Source organism: Phalangium opilio, unplaced genomic scaffold, assembly GCF_054372755.1.
Source record: "Phalangium opilio isolate 3A_F unplaced genomic scaffold, DU_Popi_V2 ptg000540l_1, whole genome shotgun sequence".
NCBI lineage: Eukaryota > Metazoa > Arthropoda > Arachnida > Opiliones > Phalangiidae > Phalangium > Phalangium opilio.
This window is the reverse complement of record NW_028324244.1, coordinates 477381-504126: the sequence shown is the minus strand read 5'-3', so window position 1 is coordinate 504126 and position 26746 is coordinate 477381. Positions and strand designations below refer to the sequence as shown.

The 26746-nt window shown below is 38.0% G+C and overlaps 1 protein-coding gene across 6 annotated transcripts in view; it reads left to right on the top strand.

Moving 5' to 3' along the window:
* Nucleotides 1–26746, top strand: part of LOC149588522 (tyrosine-protein phosphatase 69D-like) — a 318777-nt gene that overhangs the window by 282421 nt on the left and 9610 nt on the right. For all 6 annotated transcript variants that reach the window (XR_016379951.1, XM_089862436.1, XM_089862435.1 and 3 more), the window contains 4 exons: nt 14081–14755; nt 14857–15150; nt 15236–15538; nt 25607–25728. Coding sequence is in view for 5 of the 6 variants with exons in the window: in XM_089862436.1 (XP_089718562.1) it covers nt 14081–14755; nt 14857–15150; nt 15236–15538; nt 25607–25728 (1394 nt within the window). In the remaining variant the exon portion in view is untranslated. The remainder of the gene's footprint in view (nt 1–14080; nt 14756–14856; nt 15151–15235; nt 15539–25606; nt 25729–26746) is intronic.

Here is a 26746-nt window from a genome sequence, read left to right as displayed (position 1 = left end):
AGATTATCCTCAAGCGCGCCTGGATTTCATTTTTCTAATAAGCGTAACTTCAAACTGTAGCCCCGTTTTACCCTTTTCGGGAAAGGGGTAAAAGTTGGGGAAAGTTTTTTATTATCCCGTGAAACCATTTTTCAAAAATGATCATCCTCTTTTTAATATACAAGCATTTTTAGGGGTTATCGATTAATAATGTTTATAGCGGAAGCGTGCTTGCCTATACCTTTAAAAGGGTTGAAGTGCGCGTGCGCTGTTGGTAAAGTGAAAATAGTTACTTAACACGTGTCTGTATTTCCTTGTTTCAGGGGATAATCAATGGTTGTGCATGAGAACATATCTCCGTAAATAAATATTGTAGGCCTAGACCCCCATGCATGTTCTTTGGGACATTCCGTGGAGTTTGACCCTAAGAACATGTCACCCTTTAATTTGTGGGAGACTTATCAAAATTACCCTGTATTTACCTATAGGAAAAGGAACATAATCTTAGATATAGAAACCCCAGAAAAAATGTATATAATTCCATAAAAATTCTACAGAATCACCTTACAAAAATATCTCATTTTTGCACTCCAAAAAAAATGTAAAGGCCCATATAGAAAGAAAAACATCATCACGCTAAATTTGCTAGATATAAAAATCTTTCTTTTTTTTTCTTATTTCTCTTGGCTATATCCTACCCCATCTTGATAAAGAAATGTCCTCTCCGTTTTTTAACCCTGACTGATCCTACCCTGTATCCCACACCCTCAAAATACAAAGTATCATCTTTTTAGAAACGAAAGGTGTGGAGTATGCGTGTGAGAGTTAGAGAGAAAGCTTAAGGCCCATTCAGACTGTAGACTAAAACCTTATGATCACGTCGGTGAAGTCGCTTTTCTCGCTTAATTAGAAACGTGTCAACCACTACGCAAAAGATTCGTGCACTGGTTTAGTTTGAAAACTTGTTTTCAGTGTCGAGATGGCACCATCTCGTTAGCGCCTATTCTTTAGCCATAGCTGACTCGATTATGCCTTACTGACGCGTAATCTAGTGAGCTACGCTTTAGCAGACGATATTTGAAAAGTTTCAGGATTCTTGGCGCTGTATTTGTCAGTTTGGATTGGGCTATTTTATTATTTCAAACGTTTTAGCTCAAAATAGCGACTCATTTTAAGTCGTCTGAACAGGGAAATGAACGTAGCGAAACGAAATTAACCAAGCGACCGACGGAAACGTAAGATGTTACTCTAGTCGTCTGAATAGGCCTTGTAACGGAAAATTTAGGAAGAAAAAGCTAGACCCACGCTGTAGTAGCACTTTGGTCCAGTGGCTGGGGAAAATAAATTCTAAAAAAAGAGTCAGGAGAGAGAAAAAAATGGAGGAGAGAAGTCTCTGACTAAAAATGGGTATAGTTGGGCGTGACGGAGAAGAGAGAAGGAGAGATCTAGTGAAATATGTTGCTCGCATCTCTTCCGACTTTAGTTTTGGTCCATTTAAGGTGCCGTCCTTTTTAGTCTTTCTACAATCTACATTCCGCATCCCCATCCCTAGGTTCCAAAAAATAAAAGTCCGAGGCTTAGGATGCGGAGATCTCGCGCTTTTTGGTATTAAAGAAAGTGAATGTATTTTTCAAAAAACCCTTTTGTTTTTTCTGCGTGGGGGGTTAGTTTTTTTCCTTTTGAGAGGGGGGGACCCCTTTTTGTATATACGTAAAGAAAAAGAAGAAACTAAAGCGGACCCATCTATCGTTCGTTTCAGAGCGAGTTTACTATACAGAAAAGCCTAGTTGTGTAGGGTATATCATGGTTTTAGGGTTAGCTATATTGTAAACTTCCCTTGGATAGAGTAAAGTTTTTTGGTGACCAATTGCGTTTTAGGAAGAGATCAAAGGGAATGAATTGAACGCAACTTTTGAGGGTTTCAGTTTGACATTGCAATGCATTTTAAGACTATGTTCACTGGTTTCTTCCTTAGGTGAGAGATAACGGTATAGTTTTGGTTGGGTCAGTTGTATTTCCAGAATGAAATGAACTATGATGATTTTGCTCTTTTTACTTAGTGATGAGTGTAGAGGGGTCAAGATAGATATATATAGAGAATATCTATGGGACTAATTTAATATCTTTCTTTTTATTTTTTTTTTTGGGCGCACGTCGACATCAGTAAGAAAGAAAATTTCTTGAAGTGGATAGATTTTATATATACGAAGATCGAATATTTATTGTTTGTTTCTTCGTGGCATCCCTTCTCTCTCTCTCCCTCTCTCCCTCTCTCCCTCTCCCTCTCTGGAGATGCGAATAATTTTTCTTTTGCCAAAAAATATAATACGGTCGACTTAACTTTGTTGACGCGATTTCTTCCGGGAATTTGATATGTATTTTTTCTCTTAACATTTTTATACGTGCCTATAACGTTTCAAACTTTTACTGGATGTTTTAACAGCTTAAAATTGATGGATATAGCGGGTCAGAGGTCAATTTCTTAAAGTAAATCATCCCCAATTACATTTCCTACTGTCAAAGGGAAGGCTCTCACTGGGGCTTGACCAGGAATGAATAGAAGTATACCACATTGGTTTTTCTTTACCGTCTCCACTATTTCCACTGAAATGACCAAGAGACAGTGTACGTTTGTCTCTTTCAGTTTTAAGCCCCAGCCACGACATGATGTCGTTAAAAAACGGACGTTATTAATAAAAGATATTAAAAGGAACGGGGACTACGATAGAGAACGAGGAGCATTAAGATAAATTTATGATACAGCCCTGTTTCTTCCCCCCATCCCCCTTCTTCCTCACTCGGAAATGTGATAACAAAAAAAGACCCGAACCAGAAACGAGGAGGGTGTGAAGATGAGTTATGGTCCAGACTATGGCCGGCCGGACTAGAGTTAATTGTTTATTGGAAAACAAGGGCGAGTGCGGCCAGTTATAAAGTGCCACGGAGTTATTCAAGGACCTTATTCGTCTAAATGGACTGAAATTGAAAGAGAGAGAACCATATGACCAAGAAGTGATGTCTAGTTTATTAGGGTGAAGGTATAAATTCGCAACACATTTATAATCTAGCTTTATCTCCAGTCCAAACTATGTCCGGAGTTTATCCCCGCCTCATTGGTTCTTAAAAACCCACGTCAGCGCGGCGACGCGAATGACGAAAATTACAGTCATATTTTCCGACTGAGGAGAGGCGAATAGCCCGGTGGCCTCCTTTTACGTCCCCCTTGTATTTTGAAAGGGGGACTGGGACTATGGCGCACGAATACTTAGGTATCTTATACCTTCTCCCTAGTAAACTAGATATCAGTTCTTGATATGGCATAAAGATTTTGTAAACACCGTAGGCGGATTTTGTGGGAAGAGCTAGGCTAATCATTATATATGACGTATTTTACCTCTCTGCGCGTAGCACTTTGCACGAGAATAGGACCTCGCGTTGCTGCTAACCAACCAACCAATGAAACGACAGTTAGAGTGACGTCATATTTATGAGGCGTAGAGATTAACGTTACATATATGGAGTCGCAATGATTCCTTTTAACGGTATGCATTCATTAACTTAACTTATATTGTAAAACATCAAGGGACGATTCTAGCCCAGTTTACAATGTAAACTCCATGGACACTTCGATGGCTTTATCATTTCGCTTCCTTCCAGTAAAAGCAAAGTGGAAGTGGAAGTGGGAGCTAGGCTTGCCGACATAAAACAGTTTTAATTAGTTGGGGGCTGAGTGGAATAGAGAGAGAGAGAGTTGCTAGCTGCGTGGGGACCCCGAGAGGGAATGAGAAAGAAATATGTTAATGAAAAGGAGTGGGAAAAGTTCTCTCTTCATTACTTTGGGGCCACTAAAACCTTCATCATCCTTTTCGGAAGCTTATCCCAAAGCTGCTGCTGCTTGCACCATCCGTATTACGCGGTATTACCGAAGGGATTCGATTCCGATTATAACCGGGGAAATCGGTATTACATCAGGGTAAACAGAAACAGGAAAACCAGGATAAATCTCAAGTCTCCTTCCTGCGTGTTAGCCTTCCAGGTAAATTGAAATTAAGCTTAATCATTTCCCCCTAACTCTTACCACAAATGAACCTATATAGCTCGGAACTAAATCTATTGGTTATAATGTCTATTAGTGGAAAATAGACCTACTTAATTTCAAACTAGGCTTAGCGAAAAAGGCTATACCGTGAACTGTGAAGGGAAATTAACAAGGCTTTCAAATTTAAAGTGAGAATAAGTAGGAATGCATACAGATAATTGGAATTATTGTTCACCAATGTTAATATCTATGCGGGGTTTTGTGGGCTGGGCTTGAGAACTTACCCTCCTGCACACGTTTTATTCTGACTGTGATTTTATTGGTTGATTTCAACGCGAGTTCCTAGGTGTGTTATAGATTATTCGCCTGCAGGTAATTCGTCATATATTATGATTAGTCTATCTTATCTCACAAAATCGGTGAGAAAATGTCTACATATTGATTAGTATTAGCTGTAGGTAAACTAACAGATACGACCTAATTAAATATTCAAACCAATAGTACTACCGAGGTTAAAATACCTTCATCACATCAGAACCTCGAATATTTTGATACGTAACTTTCATCAGAACCCCTCGTGCTCCAGGCCACTATAGCTCACTCTATTCGTGTTAGGACTAACTTTTTTCTAGCATACAATTTTCGCTCCACCCCCTCTTGATGTGTATGTACGCCTTGGTAACGCCGATACGTGCATGCCCTCCTAGCGGTGCAGATCTTAATTACTAGATTGAATGCTCCGACCCGTACCAGCTCTCTCTCTCTCTCTTCTCTCAACAGCTAGCCAGTCTCCTTCCACCGCTATTACTACCGGCCGGGCTTTCGCTTTAGCTTCTCTCTCTTCAAATTCCCTTTTTTAATGACGTTTGAGGAAGAAATTAGTAAGGGTAACGCGCTTAGCTAGAAACTTGTTTAATCTCTTTGCTTTAGGCGTGTCGTTTCATCCGATTTTCTTGTTAAAGGTCCAACAAACTAAAATCGCGTTGCAGCGAGAGAGAGAGAGAGAGAAAGGGAGAGAACTTTTGTCGACAAGTTTTTAATACTCTCGTATAGAGTTGGTGTAGGAGTTAAAAAGATTTCATCCAGCTGAAAAGGATATATTTTTCTTCCTTCTTTATGTACATACTGAGGTAAGCCGCTTTATACAGCCACTTCCTAAGAGTCGGACTTCCGGAATTCCTTGGGGAGTACGTCATCCGTGTACTCTTTCCATAATTTATAAAAATCTTTAGAAATATTTTCTTCTCCATATTTGATAGAAGTTTTTAAGTCCTTTTTTTTCTTCACAGTCTCGTAAGTTTGAAGCCAATATTATTAATACGAGCTGTGAGATTTAAAAAAAAATATATATAAGTTCTTGGGTTGACAATCTTAACTTCGTTCTTGAATTTGTACATTTCCCGAATTCCTTAGAGTGGAAGAAGTGTTTTCGGAAGGTGTATTAACTTTTTTTTATCTCCATACTTATGTCCCTTATTCTCTTTTTTGGGGGGATGCGGTTTGTGTTTGGGTTGGGAGTTCTCGCGTGCGATTGCTGGCAGCTGGGACTTAGCGTATCTTAGCGTTGGAATTGGCGCGAAATTTCCTTTTTCCAACTTGGCGCGCGCGTTGTTAGAATTGGTAGGTTGTGGCGCATTTTTTTGTTTTTTCGCGCGCGCTATTTTTGCGGGCAATTTTCAACAGCTGTTATTTGTCTCATAAGCATGCGGTAGCTATAACGGTTCAACGGAGGTTTTATCTACCTTACTATACAAGGTTATAGCTTTAAAGGTTCCTCTCCCCGCCGCGTGTTTCACCTTTTGGCCCCGATTTTCTTTGGATTTTTCTCGGTTCTTTCCATTCGAAAAGCTATATATATATTCCAGTAGTGTTTTAGCCGCGAAATCCTTGTTTTTTTTTTTTTTGTTTTTTTGGCGGGAATAAAAATCGTTTTTCTCATTTCTCTACACTGCAACACTCTTAACTCTATTTCTCCGATATTATCTTTCTTAAAAGTTTTTAGAGAAAAATAGGGAAGCTTTAGAAATAAAAGGATAACGTCTTTCGAAGATAGAGAAACAGAACGATATGTATCGGATCTATAGTCCAATTTTATTTTTTTTTTTGGTGGGAAAAAGTTGTTTTTTTAGGCTTAGGAAAGAGATTTTATTGGCCCAGTTTTCGTTATAATGGTTTTTTTCTCCTGTGATTCTTTTTCTCTCTCTTTTTAGCTGTTGCTTGTATGATTGATTGGTTCGACTCCTCGAAATTGCTTTCGTGACGTGCTTAGGCTTTTAGCTGATTTCTGTTGTTATTCTCTCTAGTTTAGTTCAACCCTGATTATGTTATTTGTTATTTTATATACCCTGACAAATTTAAAGATTGCCATATTTTTTAACGTCTTTATAGATATTAAGGTGATGGGTCAATCATTTTAGGTAGGAATGTGCAAATAGGTGTGACGTAAGCGTGGGAAAAATCGTGAAAAATGCAGGTGTAACGCCTTAATAAGTTAGTAAAATTCTGACAATAGCTTTAAGAATGATAACAAAACATTCAAAGACCAAATTCATCCTAGTCAAATATTTGAAAATTCGAGAATTTTTTTCATATTTTTTTTGTTATGAAATCAGTATTTTCCAAAATTTCGAATAATTGCCAATGTATTCGATTCGTCTATTCTAAAAGGGCGATTATTCGGGTATTCGCTCAGCCCTAATTTATGGTATATCTTTCCCGAATGGACTGCATGCTCCACCTTCTTACCTTAGATATTCTAGAAAACGTGAGTTATTTCCGTTTATCGTTAACTTCCGTGGAAGATTCTGACTTCAGAAACGAAAGAAATTCGACAATGGTATATATTTTTTCCCCGATAACGTTATTATGTAAAACTTTTATTGACTACGCTAAAGGAGGGAAAGAGAGAGAGAGAGAGAGAAAGAGAAAGAGAGAGAGAGAGAGAGAGAGAGAGAGAGAGAGAGAGAGAGAGAGAGAGAGAGAAAGAAAGAGAGAGAGAGAGAGAGAGAGAGAGAAAAGAGAGTCGTAAGTAGTTTTTATCGTGGTTTTAAACCATTTCCCTTCTTATTTAAACGTCATGCACGCCGCTACTTCCGAGTTTATTAAATACTTCCCCGATATCGTTCCGGATCGAAAATATCCACTAAGACCCTTTCGATAATGTAATTGTTAATATTCATGTGATGCTTAGAGTAATTTCTTGCGTGAAATAGCTTCCTCAAGAAACGTACCAAAAAAAAAAACGCATTAAAACAAATTTTATGCGTTTTTCTACCAGCCTATATTCGATCGATTTCCTACCCCCCCCCCCTTCCTTTTCCCTTTTAGACCGTTCACTTCCATTGAGGTAATATAACCGTGGGTAAGATAATGCAATCTGCTATAAGTCAACGGAGTGTTTTCATTTATTATTTTGAATATTTGTTTTGTTGGTAAAAAACAATGATTGTATAATCTGATGAGATGGTTTAATTTAATTCCATTTCAACCCGAATAGACCTTTCCATTAGTTCTAGAAGAGAAGCAGAAACACTACAAGGGCGGGGGAGGTAAGGTCACCTTCTTGGGTTATTTCCTTGGCGCCAAGAAGTACCACTAGAGGCAACTGGTGCGTGTGTAGCTAGCTCTAACTCCATCTAGTGTTGCCTTTTGGTTGGTACCAGGTAAATAACCCACCTGTGTCTCGGTTTCTCTTAAGTAATTAATGCAATGGTCTAAGTTACGCAAAATTCATTGCGTGATAAACATTTCTACAGGGGCCTATAGAAATAACATGGACGGAAAAACCCCTATAAGGTGGCTTTCCTGCCACACTAAATATTTGGAATAGTCTACAGCTATCTGAATCTAGTACGCTCTTTCAACGTATGACCTCACTGATACAACTAAGACCCCCTCCTCAGGAAAAACCCCTCTCGCTTTACCATGGATTAGTTGAACTTTTCCCAAGTTTTCCATCCAGTAGCAAGTTCCTTATAACCTGTCTGTCCGATTAAGTCTTTACGCGTGCTTAAATTGGTTTGGATTTTGCTGTCAACTAACTACCGTGCTGTTGGACGCGTTCGTTATATCGGAAATTGTCAAAGAGGCAGTTTCAGGTCACCACTACCACCACCACCCTTCCCTTTTCTCGCCATGCACCAGAGTTTCCCGCCTTTTTGGTTCAAAGTGAAAGCCGCGTACGTCGGCGTATCCAAATGTCCGTAAAACACTTAGAATGGACCTTTTAAGTCTCCTGATCGTTAATTCGTTGAAAAGTCAATACAGGTTCTCCTATAACTGTCTTAAAGTAACTTGTCAGCGTTACCAACGTCAGGGACTCGTTTATAACTACCTGGTTGTCTACCCAGGCGACTTTGCGTGAGTCTTTTCTTCGACACCATTTTACCGCCATTTCAATAAATTTTTAGGCCTTGGTACAAGAATACTATAAAGGACTTAACTATCTTAACGCTTCATAAAATTTCTATTGGTAATGGGTTAACCATTATTAGGAGTTGGTATATATACCCCTTCTTTTAATTGCTATTGCTCCATTTAACAGATATCCAAATTCCGCTCTAACCTTCAACCTTTCGCTCAATTTTGTCAATCAAAGCGGTATTACGTTGTTATCGAACTTTACCTTTTATTATTATAGGGGCCATAAAATTAAATATTTAAAAGAACTAAAGTACTTTTAAAAATAGTTCAACAGAGTTAGTTCATTCGGAAACGTTTTTAAATTCCATTTTAAAGTTTAAATATATTTAAATTAAAATTTGCATCGTAAAACTAAATAATGGACTCGTGTTTTGAATTTGAAAGTCTAATATTTTTCTTAATGATAGAGCAGAGGATATCACGTGTATTAAAGCGCGTTCAATTCTTGCTCACGTGACATTATCAATTCTTAAAAGCGCGCGAAATTTCAAAAAAATTCAAAAACAAAGGCTTAAAAAGAACGTGTTTGAAAATGGGTGATTAATAACATTAAGGAAATTAAATGCATTATTTCAATTGTTATATATTTCTTGCCAAACTTTCCTTGTTTCCTTTGAGTTAGTTTTCCTTTCCAAATAGTAGGGATTTTCCGTTTTAAAAATGAGTTGGGTTTTTTAGCACGTACTGTCAACGTGATTCCCTAAAAAACAATGGTACTGTACCTCTTTAGTAGGAAGTACAAAGACCCAAGAAGGACCTGATTTATACTTTGGTGACCTAAGGTTATCTTCCTAACCCGATATATATATATCAAGTTAGACTATAGCTAGGTATACCATCCCCTTGGAAAATACTATACTGGATTCCAGGAAATTCGTTGACTTTTTAGGTCCTTTTTTTTATTTCGAAGACTGATACCTAGGCGAGGACCATCGGCTTTTTGTCTTTTTAGATTAATGCCTAAAGTCGCTAGGCTGTAAAGAAAATCAGGGGGTGTTTTTACCAATAGAGTGATGACTTGCTGGGATCCAAAAGGTTTATTTAAAGAATTTATTTTGATAATTCAAGAATATTTAATGTTATAAGGTGTTCGATCCGCTTTTTAATAGGTTGTATTTCAATAATTATTGAACCATTTGTTTTATGAAAGCAAGAAGTGATATCTAGTTTATTAGGGAGAAGGTATAAATTCGCCACATTTCTAGCTTTATCTCCAGTCCAAACGTAGGTACGGAGTTAATTAAATTACAACCAGCATCTCATTGGTTCTTGAAAACTCGTTCACGTCAGCGCGACGCGAATGAGAAAAAAATTACGTATTTTCCCGACTGAGGAGAGGCGAAATAGCCCGGCCACCTTTTACGTACCCCCTTGTATTTTGAAAGGGGGACTGGGACTTTGGCGCGCGAATACTTAGGCATCTTATACCTTCTCCCTAATAAATTAGATATCACTTCTTGATAAAAGGTAACTTATGTAGCGTGTACCCTTTAATTTTCTTGCCACTCTAAAAACACGCGGACTTAGAGAGTAATTGTTTTCAACAAATGTGAAAAGAACTCTGCGAAGTGAAATTAACCCTTTAACCGTTTCTCTCGGAATGAGGAGATTGAGTTTTAAAGTTCCCGAAGTCATGATAATTTTGCGCGGGATGTACGACAGATTAAGCGGTAATTTTCTACGTAATTACCATTTAAAAAGTGTAAATTAGATTTCGGGGACCAAGTCTTAGCTGCTGTTAGAAATAAATGAAACTATAGAAATCAGTAAAAGCAAAAGCGAGCGCGAATTCTTTCTCAGGATTTTATACCCCCTTTTTCGTAAGTGATACTCCTTCAATTAAGGATGAATTCCTTTAATTAGCGTAACCCAATTTCTAGCTCTTTCAATTTATACCGTCCGCTGTGACTTTTAAAACGCGGGGAGATGACTTTCGTGGAAAAGTACTCGAGAAGTATTTAATCGCGTAAAACTCGGAGCGGCGGCATGTTTTGATGAATGTTTGCCAGAGGATTTGCGTTTTAAAAGTAAATGACGGAAATTCTATTAATTCAACTTCTCTTAATGAGTTTTGATAATAGCCTAAGTTTATAAGTGATATGTTCCTACCATAAGTATGACACTACCTATACACGTTCGTAATTCTACTGAGAGACTTACAGCTCGAGCTAGTTCTAGTAGAACGACAAGCGAGAATTGAAGTACTACACTCGGTGGTTACTTTTGCAGGACTTCCACATTCCTATTCAGTCTGCATTACTAAGCCTTTGACAGCGCCAAAACCAGGCGTCGCTTTACCTCGAATCTATGACCTACCTCATTCACTTCATGACAAGCTCCAGTTTCTAAGTTACCAGTGTCAAACTTATAGAACATATCTTATGAACTTATGATAATATCTATAAAGAACGAGTCTTCAAAACTGCTCAGTTTTAAGCCCCCTTATAAACCGCCCTTCCGCTTTGAATTTGAAAATTAAAATAGGGTGAAAATTGAAATACACAGTTTTCAGTATCATGGAGGATTAATACCATTTCGATCCTCGAAGCGAGGCTACTTGATACTGTACTTCATCCGTCAAGTATCCAGACCTCCTGGTGTAAATTGTGTCAATCCTCTTAGTCTAAACGAAAATTGCATTCCTAAATTGAATTAATTCATCTTTTTTCGTATAGTTCATTAAATAATTTTCATGGGAATGAAATTGAGAGCCTAGAAATGAAGACCTTAAGTTTGACAACTCAATGTCTTTTTCTAATTTCACGATATATGTGCACCCACACATTTATTGTTAAGTTCATTAAATAATTTTCATGGGAATGAAATTGAGAGCCCTAGAAATGAAGATCTTAAGTTTGACAACTCAATGTCTTTTTCTAATTTCACGATATATGTGCGCCCACACATTTATTGTTAAGCCTAACCCCCTAAAAAGAAACAAAGAATTGTCAGAAGCTTCTCGCTAAATTATTTCTCCCATTTTTGTACACCCTAGTCCCTATAGTATTGAGCGTAAAAGGGGGGGGGGCTAGAGTGGAAACCGAGGCTTATGGCTTTTCTCGAATTACTACGTTTTCTCTCTCTCTCTCTTTTCCTTATTGTTCCTTCCATTCTAGAAATGAATCAAAAGCTTCTACTCGCCGCAGCCCCTGTACTATTTTGGTTCAACCCCTTGAGCGCGCGCGTTTTCAGCGCCTTTGTGTCCAGATAGGGTTGGAGGCTTGGCGGGAAAAATTGCTAGAAAGGGCCTTCTCTTGGCTTGGCTTGGGTTTCTGCATCCCTTCTGACTGAATCTGACCCGAAATCCGTTGAAAACGAACTAACGTTAGTTTATTATGTCCAGCCGGAATTGGGGATATTCCTATAAGCGTTTATCCGCTTCCCCCCAATTGACTTTGTTGCCTCAAATATGTTGAACAAACTCAGCTCTGTCCCCTTTTATTGTTCCGATTTCTCTTCTGTTTCTGTTGTACGTCCACTCATCCGCGTCGAATTAGTAGAGATTGTTTATACTACCATAAGTTTATAAGATATGTTCCATAATAAGTTTGTCACTGGTAACTTAGAAACTGGAGCTTGTCATGAAGTGAGTGAGGTAGGTCATAGATTCGAGGTAAAGCGAGGGAGGCCTGGTTTTTGGTGCTGTCAAAGGCTTAGTAATGCAGACTAAATAGGACCTAGATGGAAGTCCTGCAAAACTAACCACCGAGTGTAGTACTCAATAGAGCTATCTCAGCTGTGACGTCAGTGCCTAGGTAAAACGTCATAGGCTTAGCTTTGGCAGTGGGCGGCCATGTTTGGTACCGCTTTGGTTCTATGGGCAAATAGCATGGGTGACGTCACAATAAGGGTTCTGTGATAGCTCTATTCTCGCTTGTCGTTATGTCGTTCTGCTAGAACTAGTTATCTCGAGCTGTAAGTCTCTCAGTAGCATTACGAAGTATGGGTATTGTCATACTTATGGTAGGAACATATCACTTATAAACTTATGATACTACAAATATTTTACGCTTTCTTCTCCCCCCCCCCTAAAACAAAGTACGGTTTGTACACATTCGCTTTATTAACGTGGACAAACTTGGTCTTAGCTCCGTTCAGTATGTGTCTTTTCTTTGTTGTTTTTCTACGGTTTTATTTTGGTACGTACGACTTTTGTAAGTGAATATATATATTATCGTTTGTTGGCCAAGAATTTTCCCCCACATCCTTTTCTTCTAATTAAGGATGTTTTCTTTGTTTGCTATTCCTTAAGCAGGAAAACGACACTGTGTGCATGGTTTTCTTACTTTTCTAAGCTAGCGAGGTCTCAATTTCAAATGAAAAGATATAGCTAAATTTAGAAAGGATGTAATTTTAGACCTTTCAGGATGAATTAAAGTAATTAAAAGATCGTATTTAGTTACGATTCGAAAGTTTTAATTGTAGACCTTTATTTCCACGATAAATACGGTTTAATATATTTCTTTTTTGACATTTAACCCGAATTAGAAGACAGTTTTAAAAACCCTAGAATCTTAGTTGATTCTATTCTGCATTTTTTTATTATCATTTATAATTCTGTTTATATTTTAAGGATAAATTTAAAAATTGAATTAAATTTAAATTTGTCGTTGATAATAATAATAAAAGTAACTCAATTTAATATAAAATGATACACTTATCTCGGGAACGAAATGAAAATATGTTTATCCGGTTTATAGCATAACGGAATTTCCTATTAAAATTTTACGAATGCAACCCCCCCCTCTCAAATCCATTAGATCATCTAATTGTCATGGCAACGAAAATGAAATGGTTGTAGCCTTGCTTTCAGAGTGAAGTATATAGGTTCTCTCTCGCATTCCACACGTCACGTTTTAAAATTTTCCCATGTATGCGAAGCGTGGTGTATTAAAGACAGTGTAGTCTCACTCATTCTAGGCTTCCCCCACCCTAAATTTTCGTTCCTCCTTCAAGTTTTCAACCCCTTTTAAACCGAAGTTGATATTAAATCGGGTTAGGAAATGAAATACTCTCTCTCTCTCTGCTGCTGCTAAGGAGGGAAAATTTTAATCAATATATAGTTTTACTCTTGAAATTTACCGAAGATTGAGATGGAGGGTAAAGTAAAAGGATGAGCTTGCCATATATATTTTGCCGTATACTTCTATGGCGGTAACACCTGTCTAAATTAATTATGACGTCCAAGTTTTAAGGGTTAATCGAGGAAAACTTCGAAACCTTTAAGATTATATAATATAGAAACCCGAAGAGACTTTAATTTAATTAATGTGTATATGGAATATTGAGGAATACAATTAAGTTTAAAGTGCGTTGGTGGAGGAGGGGACCAAGTTGCTAGAATTACTCGAAGATTTCTATTGGTTCGTCTTATAAAGGAGTCATTATTTATAATCACCCTTGATTTTAACTCCGCTGTTACACTAACGTTTGTGGAATTAGTTTTAATCCTTTCTCTACCAATGCGTATACGTCATTCCTCCTTCCTGGCTTTCCCTAATGCCATACCAAGAGAAAAGTTTAAATTTATCATAGCCAGCCAGGATTGACATTTATTTTCTAGCAAAATTAATTTAATTTAATTTAATTGAAGTGAATTATTCGAAATCTTAACCTTTCTTCTTCTTTATTTAATTTCAGTACCGGTTCGTATCGAAGTCGAGGAGAACGTCACAGCCGTCGATCCTGGACAGAGGGTCAACCTGACATGCCTGGTCACCTCGTATCCTTTAGCAACCGTCCATTGGGAAAAAGACGGACAGGAGATCAAGCCACCAGCTACCAATCTCACGGTAGCTCAGTCACGAGCGGGAAATTTGACTAACGTCACTTTTTTGACGGACGTCAATCCCTCGAGCACCTTCTCGCCGTCTCCGCAGACGGACGAGGACATTACAGCGGCTGCCACTTCTCCGCCAGTCACAACTACCGGTACCCCGACGACGACGACCGGAAGTCTCGAAGCCGAGGAAGGTATTCCGGCGACCGAAACGACCACCGCTTTAGCGTCATCACCCGAAGAAGAGGATTCGGCCCCTGTCCTAGACGAAATTGGGACGCCAGCCGCTTTGACCAGCGGCGCGGCCGAAGTCGGTGTTGTTAAAGAAAACGATAATCTAAACGATAGTCTTGATACCGCGAACCCGGCGGTTAATAGTTTACGTATCGAAACCACCATCGTTAGCGATGTAAGTTTGGTGACGTCACTCATTATCGAGGGAGTTCTGGGATCCGATAACGGCACCTACAAGTGCGTCGGCTCTCACAAATACAGTATGAACCCCTCTTATGCCGTTCAGGAGTTGCTCGTATTAGGTAAGCTTCAAACTTATTTTCTTTATTCCTACACCAATTGAGCTAGAGTTTCAAGTTTAGGCCGCAACTCAAATTGTTTTTATTTATTTATTTTTTATTAGAACCACCCGAGGTCAGTTTGGATTCTGTCGAGGCTCAAGATTCGCGAACTGCTTTTTTACGCTGGCGTATACGTCATCAAGGAACCTTGCCCCTGAAGAGATTTCATTTACAAGTCAAAAATTTTAGTTCGGGCGCTGATTGGTTGGACGTGGATGATAAGATCCCGCCCAACGTTACCACTTACACGATACGGTACTTGGCGCCCGCGGTCACTTACAGCTTCCAGTTAGCCGCCGTCAGCGACGCCGGACAAGGAAGATGGGAGACCATGAACTTGACCATGCCCGCGGATGGTAAGTCAATTGGTTTAATTAACTTTTACCATTCGTTAGAAATACTGTCCGCACGCTGACCTTCTTCTCTCCCATTGGTCAATAGTACCTCCACGGGTATCGTCTGTTCACGTGCTGGCGTACACTAACGAGACGCTGTTATTCGCGTGGCTGCGACCGGAAAACGACAACGGGGCCAACATCACTCATTTCACGGTGCAACTGTCCAAAGACGGTCAGATCATCGAGAACAAGACTATGGAATCCCCCTCGTCCACTCGCAGCAAGCACATGTACTTGTTCACTTCTCTCATCCCGGGCAAGCAATACGCCTTCAAAGTTCAAGCCTGTAACGTTATCGGATGCGGAAATTGGTCCGATTCTTCCGAAGCTTCCACCGCCGACGGAAGTAAGTACACAAAAAATTTTATTTACGAGAAATTTTGACACAATCTGAAAGAATTAGGCCTAAGTCTGTCTGTTTCTTACATTCGTATTGGTCTGATAGTAATTTTTAGAACGAAGTAAGTTAACTTAAATTGTAAACTGATATAGTATTCTAATTTTCTTCGTGCGCGGAACTGAAAATTCTTATTCTTCCTCGGGTAAAGTCCCCGACGTTAAATATTTAAAATTTTCCTTTGAATTAAGAGCCGTAACCGCGTGAGATGGTACCTAGCTTCCCGCTCGCGCCCCTTCTAAAATTTTTGCATATTTCATTTCAACATTTTCTCTGTACTGCAAGCAACCAGTTATTCAAAAGCGAGATGGCGGGGAACTCCGCAGAGAGGCTGAGAAGAAAGCTAATTCGACTTTCCTGACTTTTCGTTACATCCTTTTCCAACGTTAGGCTTAGCTTTTATTATTGAAATATATAATGTATAGCGGTAGCAGCAACAGTAGCCAGAACAGGATGAAAATTGTAAAGGAAAAATGTTTTCGCAATTCTTTTTCTTGACTGTATGAGGAAGCGGATCAATTTTTGGTCGGATGAGAGAGAGGGAGGGAGGGAGGTCCAGGAGCAAGAGAATGAGGGATGAAACTAGGGCCTTGTTGCTCGGAATTTGCGAATGTAAGGACGGTTCAACTTGAGATTACCGTACATTGCGAAGCCAAACGGGGTTTACGAGCTCTCGTAGAAAATCTTATCTTGTTTATTGTAAACTCCGAATGAAACGGACTCTACTATCCCATCTGAAAATAATAAAAATTTCCATAGCTGTATCCGCCCTCCTCGTTTTGAACGATGGCCGAGAGAGGTCGTGGTCCGAAGATAAAAGGGTTTTAGTCTCGGGGTAAAGAGGGAATGCTGTATGCATGCGTTCTGGCAGTCGATGAAGCCATAGGGATGAGGAAGAGATTTTTGGTCTTTTCTTTCTTATGCCGATCGAAGTGGGACTGGCCTGGGATAGGGATGGATCGAAAGAGGATGGAAGATGCTGGGACTTGGTAAACCAAATGAAACCATTTTGTTTTTCAGCTATGTTAAAGTTTTCGTCTATAATTATGTAGAGAAAGTTTTTAATGTTGAAGTTTTATTCATGGTTTGAAAGATTCCTTTGAAATCGAAGTCAAAAACCAATAGCTTTATTATCATTTATTTACTTCCGTGTTTTTATTTATTTATTTATTTATTTTTTTGTCATGGAAGGAAAAGGGATACGGATTTTTCCATAAAGAATAATGTTAGTAAAAGCAGACGCTATTCGCAATGAGAATTGGGCATGGGAGAGTTGCCAAGGCCTAATAGAATAATGCTTTGTATACATATGTATGAGGAGAAACGTAAGAAATCGTAGGTAACAAGGAAGTAGCTATAGGAAAGAAACCGATAGATTCTGTAGGGGAAAACAAGGAACTAGCAGAAGGGACAAAACGCGGGCTAGCGTCGTAGGACGGTGGGGAAAAGCAGTCCATTTATCCTTGGTGACTTTCCCTAGATTTGTTGGCCAAATCTAGCTTTTCCTCGATAAGAAAAAGAAAAAAACGGGTGGTACCCAACCAATATAGAAAAAGGCCCACTACTTAGTGTAGGACATACTTCATTCCGAATTTGCCCCGATTATGTTTGAGTCTTACAGAGGAATGTATCCTGTAGTGTAGGGCAAACTTATATTGATTTCCGTCTGCTTTGACTTCCCGTGTCCAATTAGTTGCTTTTTTCTCTCTGTCTATTTTTTTCTTTATAATTTGTTATCGACTGGGCAAAGTATTTTTTTTTTTTCATGATGAGCTTGTACCCCACATTCCGCACCAATAATTCATATTAACAGAAGCGAGATGAGACTAGAAGTACTGAGCTAACCAAATTCTTCACTCGGCGAAAGTGAATATTCTTGATAACACACCAACGGTTGGCCCTCTAGTAGCGGTTTTATGAATTTTCCCTCCAAAACGTGAGACGCTCATGGCGGTAGACGGCCGAACTAGATTCAAGCACCCGCTTCGTCCGTGTTCCGAGGCTTTAGGTTGAGGGGAAGGGGGTAGGAAATGTTTTTGGAACTCGACCAATTTTTTTCTCTTAAGTGTAGGCGCGATGGAAGCGGTGGCATAAAATCCTCAAGTTTGTTCATTAGTGCCAGGATCTACTACCAATGCTAGAGCCCTTCACTTCTAGTCTCATCTTACTTCTGATATTAACAAACACCGTACTAATAGCGTAGCAATTGCCATCATCTTGAAAATAATTCTAATTTCACTTATACATGGTGTTTCTGCATAAGTCTGCTACTCCAAATATAACTTGAAAACAGTGTCCCTTGTGGCAAAATGGAGATAGATTTTACAAAGGACATCAACTCCTTAATTTATGGAAGGCAGGCTTATCAGACACAATCTGACTTTAAATAAATAAGGACAATATTCAACTTTGCTTTGCAGCACCACCAAGGTTTAGTGAACCTTCCTAGATCATTTTAAGCAATCCTTGGTGACGTTAAATATATATTTTAAATCGATTTTACTTTATTGACTTTTTTCTTCCCTCAACAAGCCTTAATATTTAAAGATATCGCGTCCAAAAAATAACGGCTTCCAGATTTTGATTTTTCTCTGCACGTTTTTATTTTATTTCTCTTCTTCTAGGCCTAGGCCTACTTTGCTGTTTTTTTATTTTTACGTAGGGTTTTTTTTTCTTCATGTTCGATATCATCCATCATCTTCTGGGAAAAGCCAGTCTGTTTTGAAAAATAAACTGACAGATTTTCCTTTCGCCGCCCGTTATCCCAATTCTCTCTACTACCTTTTTTTATTTTTTTGGAATATTTTAATTTCTTTTGCCTCATCTTTTCGTAGACTTTGTTCAAAATCTACCCATCTTCCTTAAAGTAGTTCAGAAAAAAAAAATAAAAATCGGCTGCATCTCTTTATCATAACCTCTATTTTTTAGACGTCATAGTCTATTTTCGCGGGATAAAAGCATCAAAATAGACAAAAAAGAGAGTGAGTGAGAGAGAGCTCTTCGGAATCGAGTTCTTATCGTAATTAGGCTTAGGAATGATGTAATTGAACCGCAAAATAATATATATACAGGCTTGTTTCTGAGAAGGTCTGTTAAAAATTATTAGTTGAGTTCTTTGGTCGATTTTGAGTCGAAAATGTTCTGTGACCTTTTGACCTAAGGGTCACCGTTTTCAAGTTATGACCCCTTAATTAAATTAGAAATCAATCATATTATTTCATTTTCTTAATTAAATTTAAGGGGTAATCCATAAAATACTCCAATCATAATTCAAGAAAGGTGTCCCTTGTGGCGTAATTACTATAGTAGTTACATTTTCGATTCGAAATCACCCAAAGAACACCCTGTACACGTTCTTATCATTCTTAGCGCTTGAATTTTCGTTCGAAGGGAAAGCGTGTTTCCAGGCTGAAACGATAGAATGCATTTCGTACCCAACGCCTGTAGAACTACTTTACCCGCAATGCGTCCGTGTTCGCGGAAAAGATGCTTTACAGGATTAGAATATTTGTATATACACCGAAATATTTAATTTTCATAAACTGGAATAACTTAATTTATAGCGAGACTAAGGGTACATATTTTGAGTTTAACAGCCTTCCCTCATTGATAGATAAGATTTAATTAGAAGAATTAAATTAGTAGTTATTAGCATTTTCCCTGAGTGGCCAGGCCTCATTGGTGCACTCTCGCCATTGTAAAATTAAACTTACCGATGAACTTACTTCTTCCTTACGCAAGATTCCCGAGTCGTTAAAATCCCAACCCTTAATTATCAATCCCCAAGCCGATTTGATTGGCTTTTCCGGGAATTGTTTGCTATAGAACTCCTTATAATTGTTAAGCCTAACCCTGAATCGTTCGTTGCTCTTATTTTGAAATAGGTTATTCTAAGAAACGCTACTAGAAAAGCAATCGATTGCCAAATACAAATAAATTTTTAGGAAATTTGAGTAATTAGCATCCAAGGCTTAATGATTGTGCCTTTGTTCATAAAATAGGTCAATAGGTTACTAATTTTCTAAATCCTTTTCGTTTGAATTTAAATTTCAAATTTCTGGTTAGACTTCAGGATGGTCTGCCCAAAAATGTAAAGTTAGTAGTGGTATTCGTTTTACCGTTGTAATTTTTTAAAGAATTACTTAATGTAAAATGTTTAAACACTTTACATTAAACTTAGTTTTGGGTTTAACTAAAAAGATTATAGCGGAAACATTTTATGTCTGAACCATCCATTCTTTTGAAATGAAATAAAATATAACGCTTAACGATGGAATGTGGTGAGCGATTTTGCGGTGATCGCTCCAAGGACTTCCCGGGCTAGTCATTTCAATTTTCCTTATTTTATTCTTTTGAAGAAAAAATATATCCTACCCCTTTTCCAGCTAGAGAGAAATTTCTTTATAATTGTCAATAAATCTGAGAAAATCTCTTCCATTTCTTATTCTATACGTTTCTTTGCTTCTCAACTCTCTCAAATCCCTTATCTTATTTTTTCCTCTCTCTCTTTCTCTCTCTCTCTTTCTCTCTCTCTCTCTCTCTCTCTCTCTCTCTCTCAACTATTCGTGTTTTTGAGAAGAAAAATTTAAAAAATGGAATTTGAATATATTTTTCTTCTTCTTTTTCCTGTTCTTTTTCTATTCAAATATTTTTCTCGCATTCTTCTTGGTTCTTAGTAGATATGTCGAAGTTTCGCATATTCTAGCTATGGGAAGAACTTGGCGTTAGATAAGGTCTTACGAACAGATATTTCAACTTCTCTCTAAGAAACTTGGCCTAGAAACTAATACTAAATCTTTACTAGGAATTAATTTGTTTTACAACGGTGGTTTTCATGTTTTTAAACGTAAAGGCCCATTCAGACTAAACTTAATTACTAATGTCTTCGAGTGAAGATTGAGTTCCATAGAACAGACTGTACTAATGGGTTCTATAATTACACTATATTTAAAATCCTGTATACAATTAATCTAAAGTATGCCAATCATTTTCCTGTTTTTCTTTTATATCAATTTGTAATTTAGATAGTAGCGTGTATACAGCAACTATAACTCCTTCCTTAAAATTTGCCTTAAATTGTTCCATAATCCTTTCATCTTCTCACGATCTAGGCCCTTAGTCCCAACTATTTTATTAAATAATAAATCCTCAACGTTTTCTTAAGTTGGCTGTACTCCTCTCTGTAGATCCCATTACTGAAGCTCTCATTTCCAAAACTCTACAAACTTTCTTACTCCTTCACTAAAGTGTAGGAGTAGATAATGGCTAAGCCTTGGTCTTCTATTTTTGTATCTAAGTCGCCCACGTAAATGTCGTTTGCCTTGGGTATAAACCCGTGGTATTTTCCTCAACTTTCCTTTTAAACTTGAACCCGGTGACAACCTCTCTCTCATTTTCCGATCCTCGGCTTGGCTAACTCTTCCTTCGCCTATAGCGGTAGTTAATTTTCAAAACCCCCTAATTTTCTGGTTTTAAAACTTAAACGGGAAAGCTCCGGGATAAAACCGAGGAGCCTTTTTTATGTTATTCGTTTCAAGGCGAGAGTACAGTAAGAGTTAAATTAAACTCGGTGTTGAGATACCATTGGAAAAATATCTGCTGGGTTGCTATCCTTTTAGTGTAAACTCTACCAAAATCGTTAAGCCTTTGCAATTGCTTTTTCTTCCCCTAACCTAAACTTGGGTTCTTTCTTTCTTTCTCCGCTTCTTTCTTAAAGATGGAAAATAATCTCTGGGCAGAAGAGGGAAAGGGTTATGAAACCTGCGGTAATGGCGAATACGGGAAAAGGCGGGAAAGGACGGTTTCTAACACTCATGGTTGCCAGAAATTCGCGCTTGAAATTATCCACTCAATTCAAAGGAGCTGCTTGGTTAGAGTAAAGAATAGGGTGAAAATTCTTAATGGAGATTTATACTTGGAGGGGGATTTTGTGGAGGGAGGGGGGAAGGTTTTCGGTCGTTAAGCGTACGCCTCCTCGACCTCATCACTCTCTTCCACCTTGGAGATAAATGTGACGTCACTCCTTATAACCGCTTCCTTCGTCTTTTTAAACGATCCCCATCACCCAAGAATTTGAAGAATAGTTGCTCCCCCATCCCCATCCTCTCTCTCTACTCTCTTTTCTTAACAGTTTTTTAAAAGCTACATTATCAAACTTAAAAGTTAGTTCAGTTCAAAGCCGTATACCATAACGATTCTTTGAAGCCCATTTTTTCAATTTTACCGCCTGAGATATCATTAATCGGAGTTGACTTTTCAGTTTGGTACGAACGCGTTACTGAACTTTGAGGTATCTAGGGGTTAAAGTTCATTATTTAAGCCGGCCCTGCCTAAAGTTTTATATATTTTGTTGAATAAGCACAAAGAAGAGTGATGTTAACGAGGAATGTGTCTAAATACCTCCAATAATCTATTGATGATCCCGAAATTTTCTCGCGCAATATTCTCCGCACCTATACATGACAGCGTAAGTTCATAAGATATGTTCCTCCATAAGTTTGTCACTGGTAACTTGGAAACTGGAGCTTGTCATGAAGTAGGTCATAGATTTGAGGTAATGTGAAGACGCCTGGTTATGGCGCTGTCAAAGGCTTAGTAATGCAGGCTAAATAGAGGACCTAGATGGAAGTCCTGAAAAACTAACCAACCGAGTGTATAGTACTTCAATTCTCGGTTGTCGTTCTGCTAGAACTAGCTCGAGCTGTAAGTCTCTACCATTACGAAGTATAGGTAGTGTCATACTTATGGTAAGAACATATCTTATAAACTTGTGTTGACAGTAATTGTCAATTGAAACCGCCTCCCTTACTTTCAAAGCTTTCAAATCCAATTTAGGCCTAACGTCAGCTTCCCATCAGACAAGGTAGGGAATAGATACGTCGGGAAATCAAATTAGGGTAAATTAGGTCTCGCTTTGTCTAGTCGTAAAACGATAACGCGTTCTGGGAATAACTCTTCATCTACTGGCACCTTATACTCGCCTAGACATCTTAATTATTGTGAAAGGGGAAAGTAGATTATTGTAATTAGGTCTTAGTAAACTTATCTTCCGTGACGAAACGTCGATAAATAGACACCAAAATAAACTTCTCCATTCTCGCGCTATTTAAGAAAGACTCGTTGCTATGGATACCTCCCTTGGGAGAGGCAGACTGAAAAACGAAATCCTATTTTTATTTTTTGAAACTTCGACAGCCGAAATAAATTATTTTCAAAGACAAATAATATTCTGTGGAAAGAAACACTTGGCTGCAATTAACTACGTTGTACAACGAGGCCCTGTCATGTGTCATTTTTATACATATTGTCAGGCCACGCCTAATTAAATTGTAAATGCAAAAGAAGAAAAGTAAAAACATATCTTCAAGAAGCAGGGTTCCAATGTGAATTTTTTATTATTTTCATTCCGCCATCCTCGGTGCCGGATTTAATAATGCACGCGCCGCTATCTTGTTTCTTCGTGTCTTAGTGACGCTTTCAAAATACGCTGGAGAACCATATATAGAGTTAGTCCTAACATCGAGTGAGTTTTGTTCGTTTCCATGAGACCCCGCTATAAATAAACTAGTGATTACGTTATAGGGTGGGTTATTTCTTTATAGATACTAGTACACCTTTACCTGGTTTTCCCAGGACGTTATGACCCGTGAGAGAGATAGCTCGACTTGACTTTTTTTCTGAGAAGAAAAACTTCTTAAAGAAATGTATATACAGGGTGTGTCTAAAAAGGTCTGTCAAACATTAAGGGTATGTTCTTCTATTGGTGATTTAATTAAGGGGTCATAGCAAACCTTTCAGAAACACCCTGTATATAACGGGTGGTTTTTTTCTCCTGTTCATTTCCGTCTGATTTTTACCCTTCTTCCATCTGCTTCCTTCCTTAGATATACAAGTAAATTACCGCCAACCGTGCAAAATGAAAATTTTCTTGTAATATATTTCATGAACTAGGCCTAGCAGCAAGCAGACTTGTACCTGTAAAAAGATATTAAGGTGCACGCCTAATGTACTTTTTATTACGCTCTACGACTTGAAATTGAAAATTTTATCCAATTTATTTTCATTTAGATATCTTGTGTTGAGGTATTTGAACGAGTTAGTCATTTAGATTACAATCCTTATACCCTTGCAGGTCTATTTTTCACGATTAGGCTTATCTATATGGGAGGTTCAAAGTAAAAAGGCTTAATAATGTAGGACCATGGGCCTATTAAATCTTGGCATTAACTGTCAAGGCATAGGCCTAATTTCGAACATTATTTAGGCCTATTAAACCTTGGCATTAACTACAATTTCATAGGCCTAATTTTGAACATTACTTAAGCCTATTAAACCTTGGCATTAAATGTAATTTCATAGGCCTAACTTCGAACATTCCTTAAATGTCAGGACATGGGCCTAACTTCGAACATTCCTTAGGCCTATTAAATTTACGCAGTGTCTATTGTGAAGTAATTAAGCCTAATTTCTAACAGGACACTTCTCTTCTCCAATTATCGTTATTGAATTTAGGTCTACTTTGAAACCGAGGCTTAACACATTCCCTTAAGAGATGATTTGTAGAAAGTACCACTGCAAAGGGTCATTGTAAAAGAAAACTCGGGTTTTTTTTCTTTCCTTTAAAGGTCATTAGCCGTCCAACTCGAAATCTCCCGTTTCTTATGGGATAGTTTGGAGCTCGTTTTAGATCATAACTCGCTCTCTGTAGTGTATCTCCAACGGTCCCATCCATCCCCATCTTTTCTCTTCTTCTTTTTTTTTCTTTTCCAAGTTAGCCAGCCTCTCTCGTATCTTCTCGCCCAGTGATTTTCTACGGCGCGCAAAAAAATCCTCAACGCCCATTCGACGGTATTAACAGTTTCTCAATTCCCCTAAAAGATAAAGAAAAGTTGTCTCAATGGAGAAACTAAAATACTAAATAAAAGAAAAAGGGGTTGCGCTTATGTGTGTGTGTGTGTGTGTGTGTGTTAGGAAGCGCCGGGACCCTCCATCGGTTTACGGATATTGAAGAAGTACTACCGAGTGTTTTAACCGCGAGAAAATACTGAGAACAAAGGCGGGATATTGTGGATTTTAAATTGGGTAAATCTAAGCAGATGCGGTAGGTTTTGGTGGTGGAATTTAAGGATGGGACTCTCTGTCCGTAGCCTTTAGAGTCTTATTCTCTGATTCCCGGGTGTTTGACTTGTTTCTTTCTTTCTTGGGTAGGGCTTCTTTCCAGTACAGCGCCTTATACAGAAACACTTTTTATTCCCAACTTGGGAATTGACTAGACACGCTCTGTTTCGTTTTCAAAGCCGTGGAGTTAGGCTTAACAACGAAGAAAACTTTTCTCTTTCTCTATATCTCTAGTACCACTCTCTTGAAAAATATTTTTCCTTCTAAGATGTTGTTTGATTTTTCTACTGCTAACCCTAGTTTTCAATACGTTTTTCTTTCTTTTTCTTCATTTCGTTATAGTATGTTACTCATTTTTTGATACAGTTGATCTTGCCGAGGTTCTTAAAGTTACTTTTTTTTAGTATTATGGCGAATGGGAATATAACATTTTCCATTTATTTTTTTTTCTAACACCGTTCTGCTGAAACTAGGCCTAAGATGAAAAGTTTTCGCGTTTCGCCTATATAGGTGATGCGGTTTATCTGTGAAAGGATAAACACTGGGGAATGGATTTCGGCTTTTTTTTTTTAGTTTCGAAACTAACTTTTGAGATGGATTGCAAAATTGAATCTGAAATTCTGTATTACCAGGCTTAATATTTAGCCCTAATGTAAACAGAACCCATTTTTATTTTATGTTTTTAGGAAACTAAACCTTGTTTTCTATCCTAAAACTTAGGCATAATATTTAGGGTAAGTGTTAGGCCTAATTTTTAGGGCTAATCGTATTGTTATTGTACACAAACCGAGCGACATGATATCTATCATTAATATATTTAATCCTAATAATTACAAGATACGTTGCAATTAAGATAAACAAATAATTAATTTCGAACATTGTTTTTGTTTTGTTTTCCAGTTCCTGACCCTCCTGAAAACGTGGAATTAAAATGTTACTACGATCCGGCTCGAAACATTCACCATATAGTCGTTCATTGGGATATTCCTAAATCACCCAGAGGAACCATCCAAAATTATAACGTAAGTTGAACCCCCCCCCCCCCCAAAAATAAACAATATACATTTATAATAGGGGAATTTTTCCATCTGATTATTACCAAATATTTAATTATCTGAGACGAGAAAAAATGTTAACTGTTTTTTCCTCTCTACTATACCTCAACGTAACTCATCTTCCATAGTAATTTAATTTGTAACCATTGCTGCTAAAAGAAATCGTATATATACTAGGCTATCTTTCTACGTACAAAAACTCAACTTTTAGACTCGGCGAATCATAAATATGCAAATGAGGGAATTTAGAAGGAAAAAAATCCAATTTCTATATCGCTTGGAATTTCCCATGTTCACGTATTTTGTAATGAATAGAAAGGCTTCCAGGGTCACCCTTAATACATTACGAACTAGAGGGGATATTTTTCGTTCCCCGCTTTCTCTTCATTAACCTATACAACGCGAACACTAGGGGGTTATTTTTTTTATTCGGAAAGTTACTCTGAAAGCAATTTAGTCTCTTTTTTTTCTTTTATTTCATAACACATTTGAATCCACTGTTAGATGATTTAGACTACTATTCTTCCAGTAACATCCCTGAAGGATAATTGTCTCTTTTTCTATTGGTGGATGGATTTGTTCCTTCCTTCCTCCTCCTCCACACTCTACATTCTAAGAAACAATTGGGAGTTAGGCTTAGCGAATGTTCTGCATTATGTCAAAGGAAACTTAATTTCCGTGCTACCATGGCAACCGTAGGGTACCAAGTAACGTTCCTACAGGTTTCTGGTATCTACAAGACAGTACGGATGTCTTTGGAATATCTGTTTTATATCTAGCCTTCGCGAGAAAACTTGCCCTGTAGAATGTTGGTAATCATAAATATCTCCAGGAACGGTTTTTTTCTCTCCTATCCGCTTTTCATCAATATTTATGTTTTACTCGCTTCTAAGTAAATAATGTTTTCATCTTTTAGCGATGAATTTTGTATTAAACCTAACTTATTCCGTCGATGTGAGAGCTGTAAAGGATGTATTTTAAATAT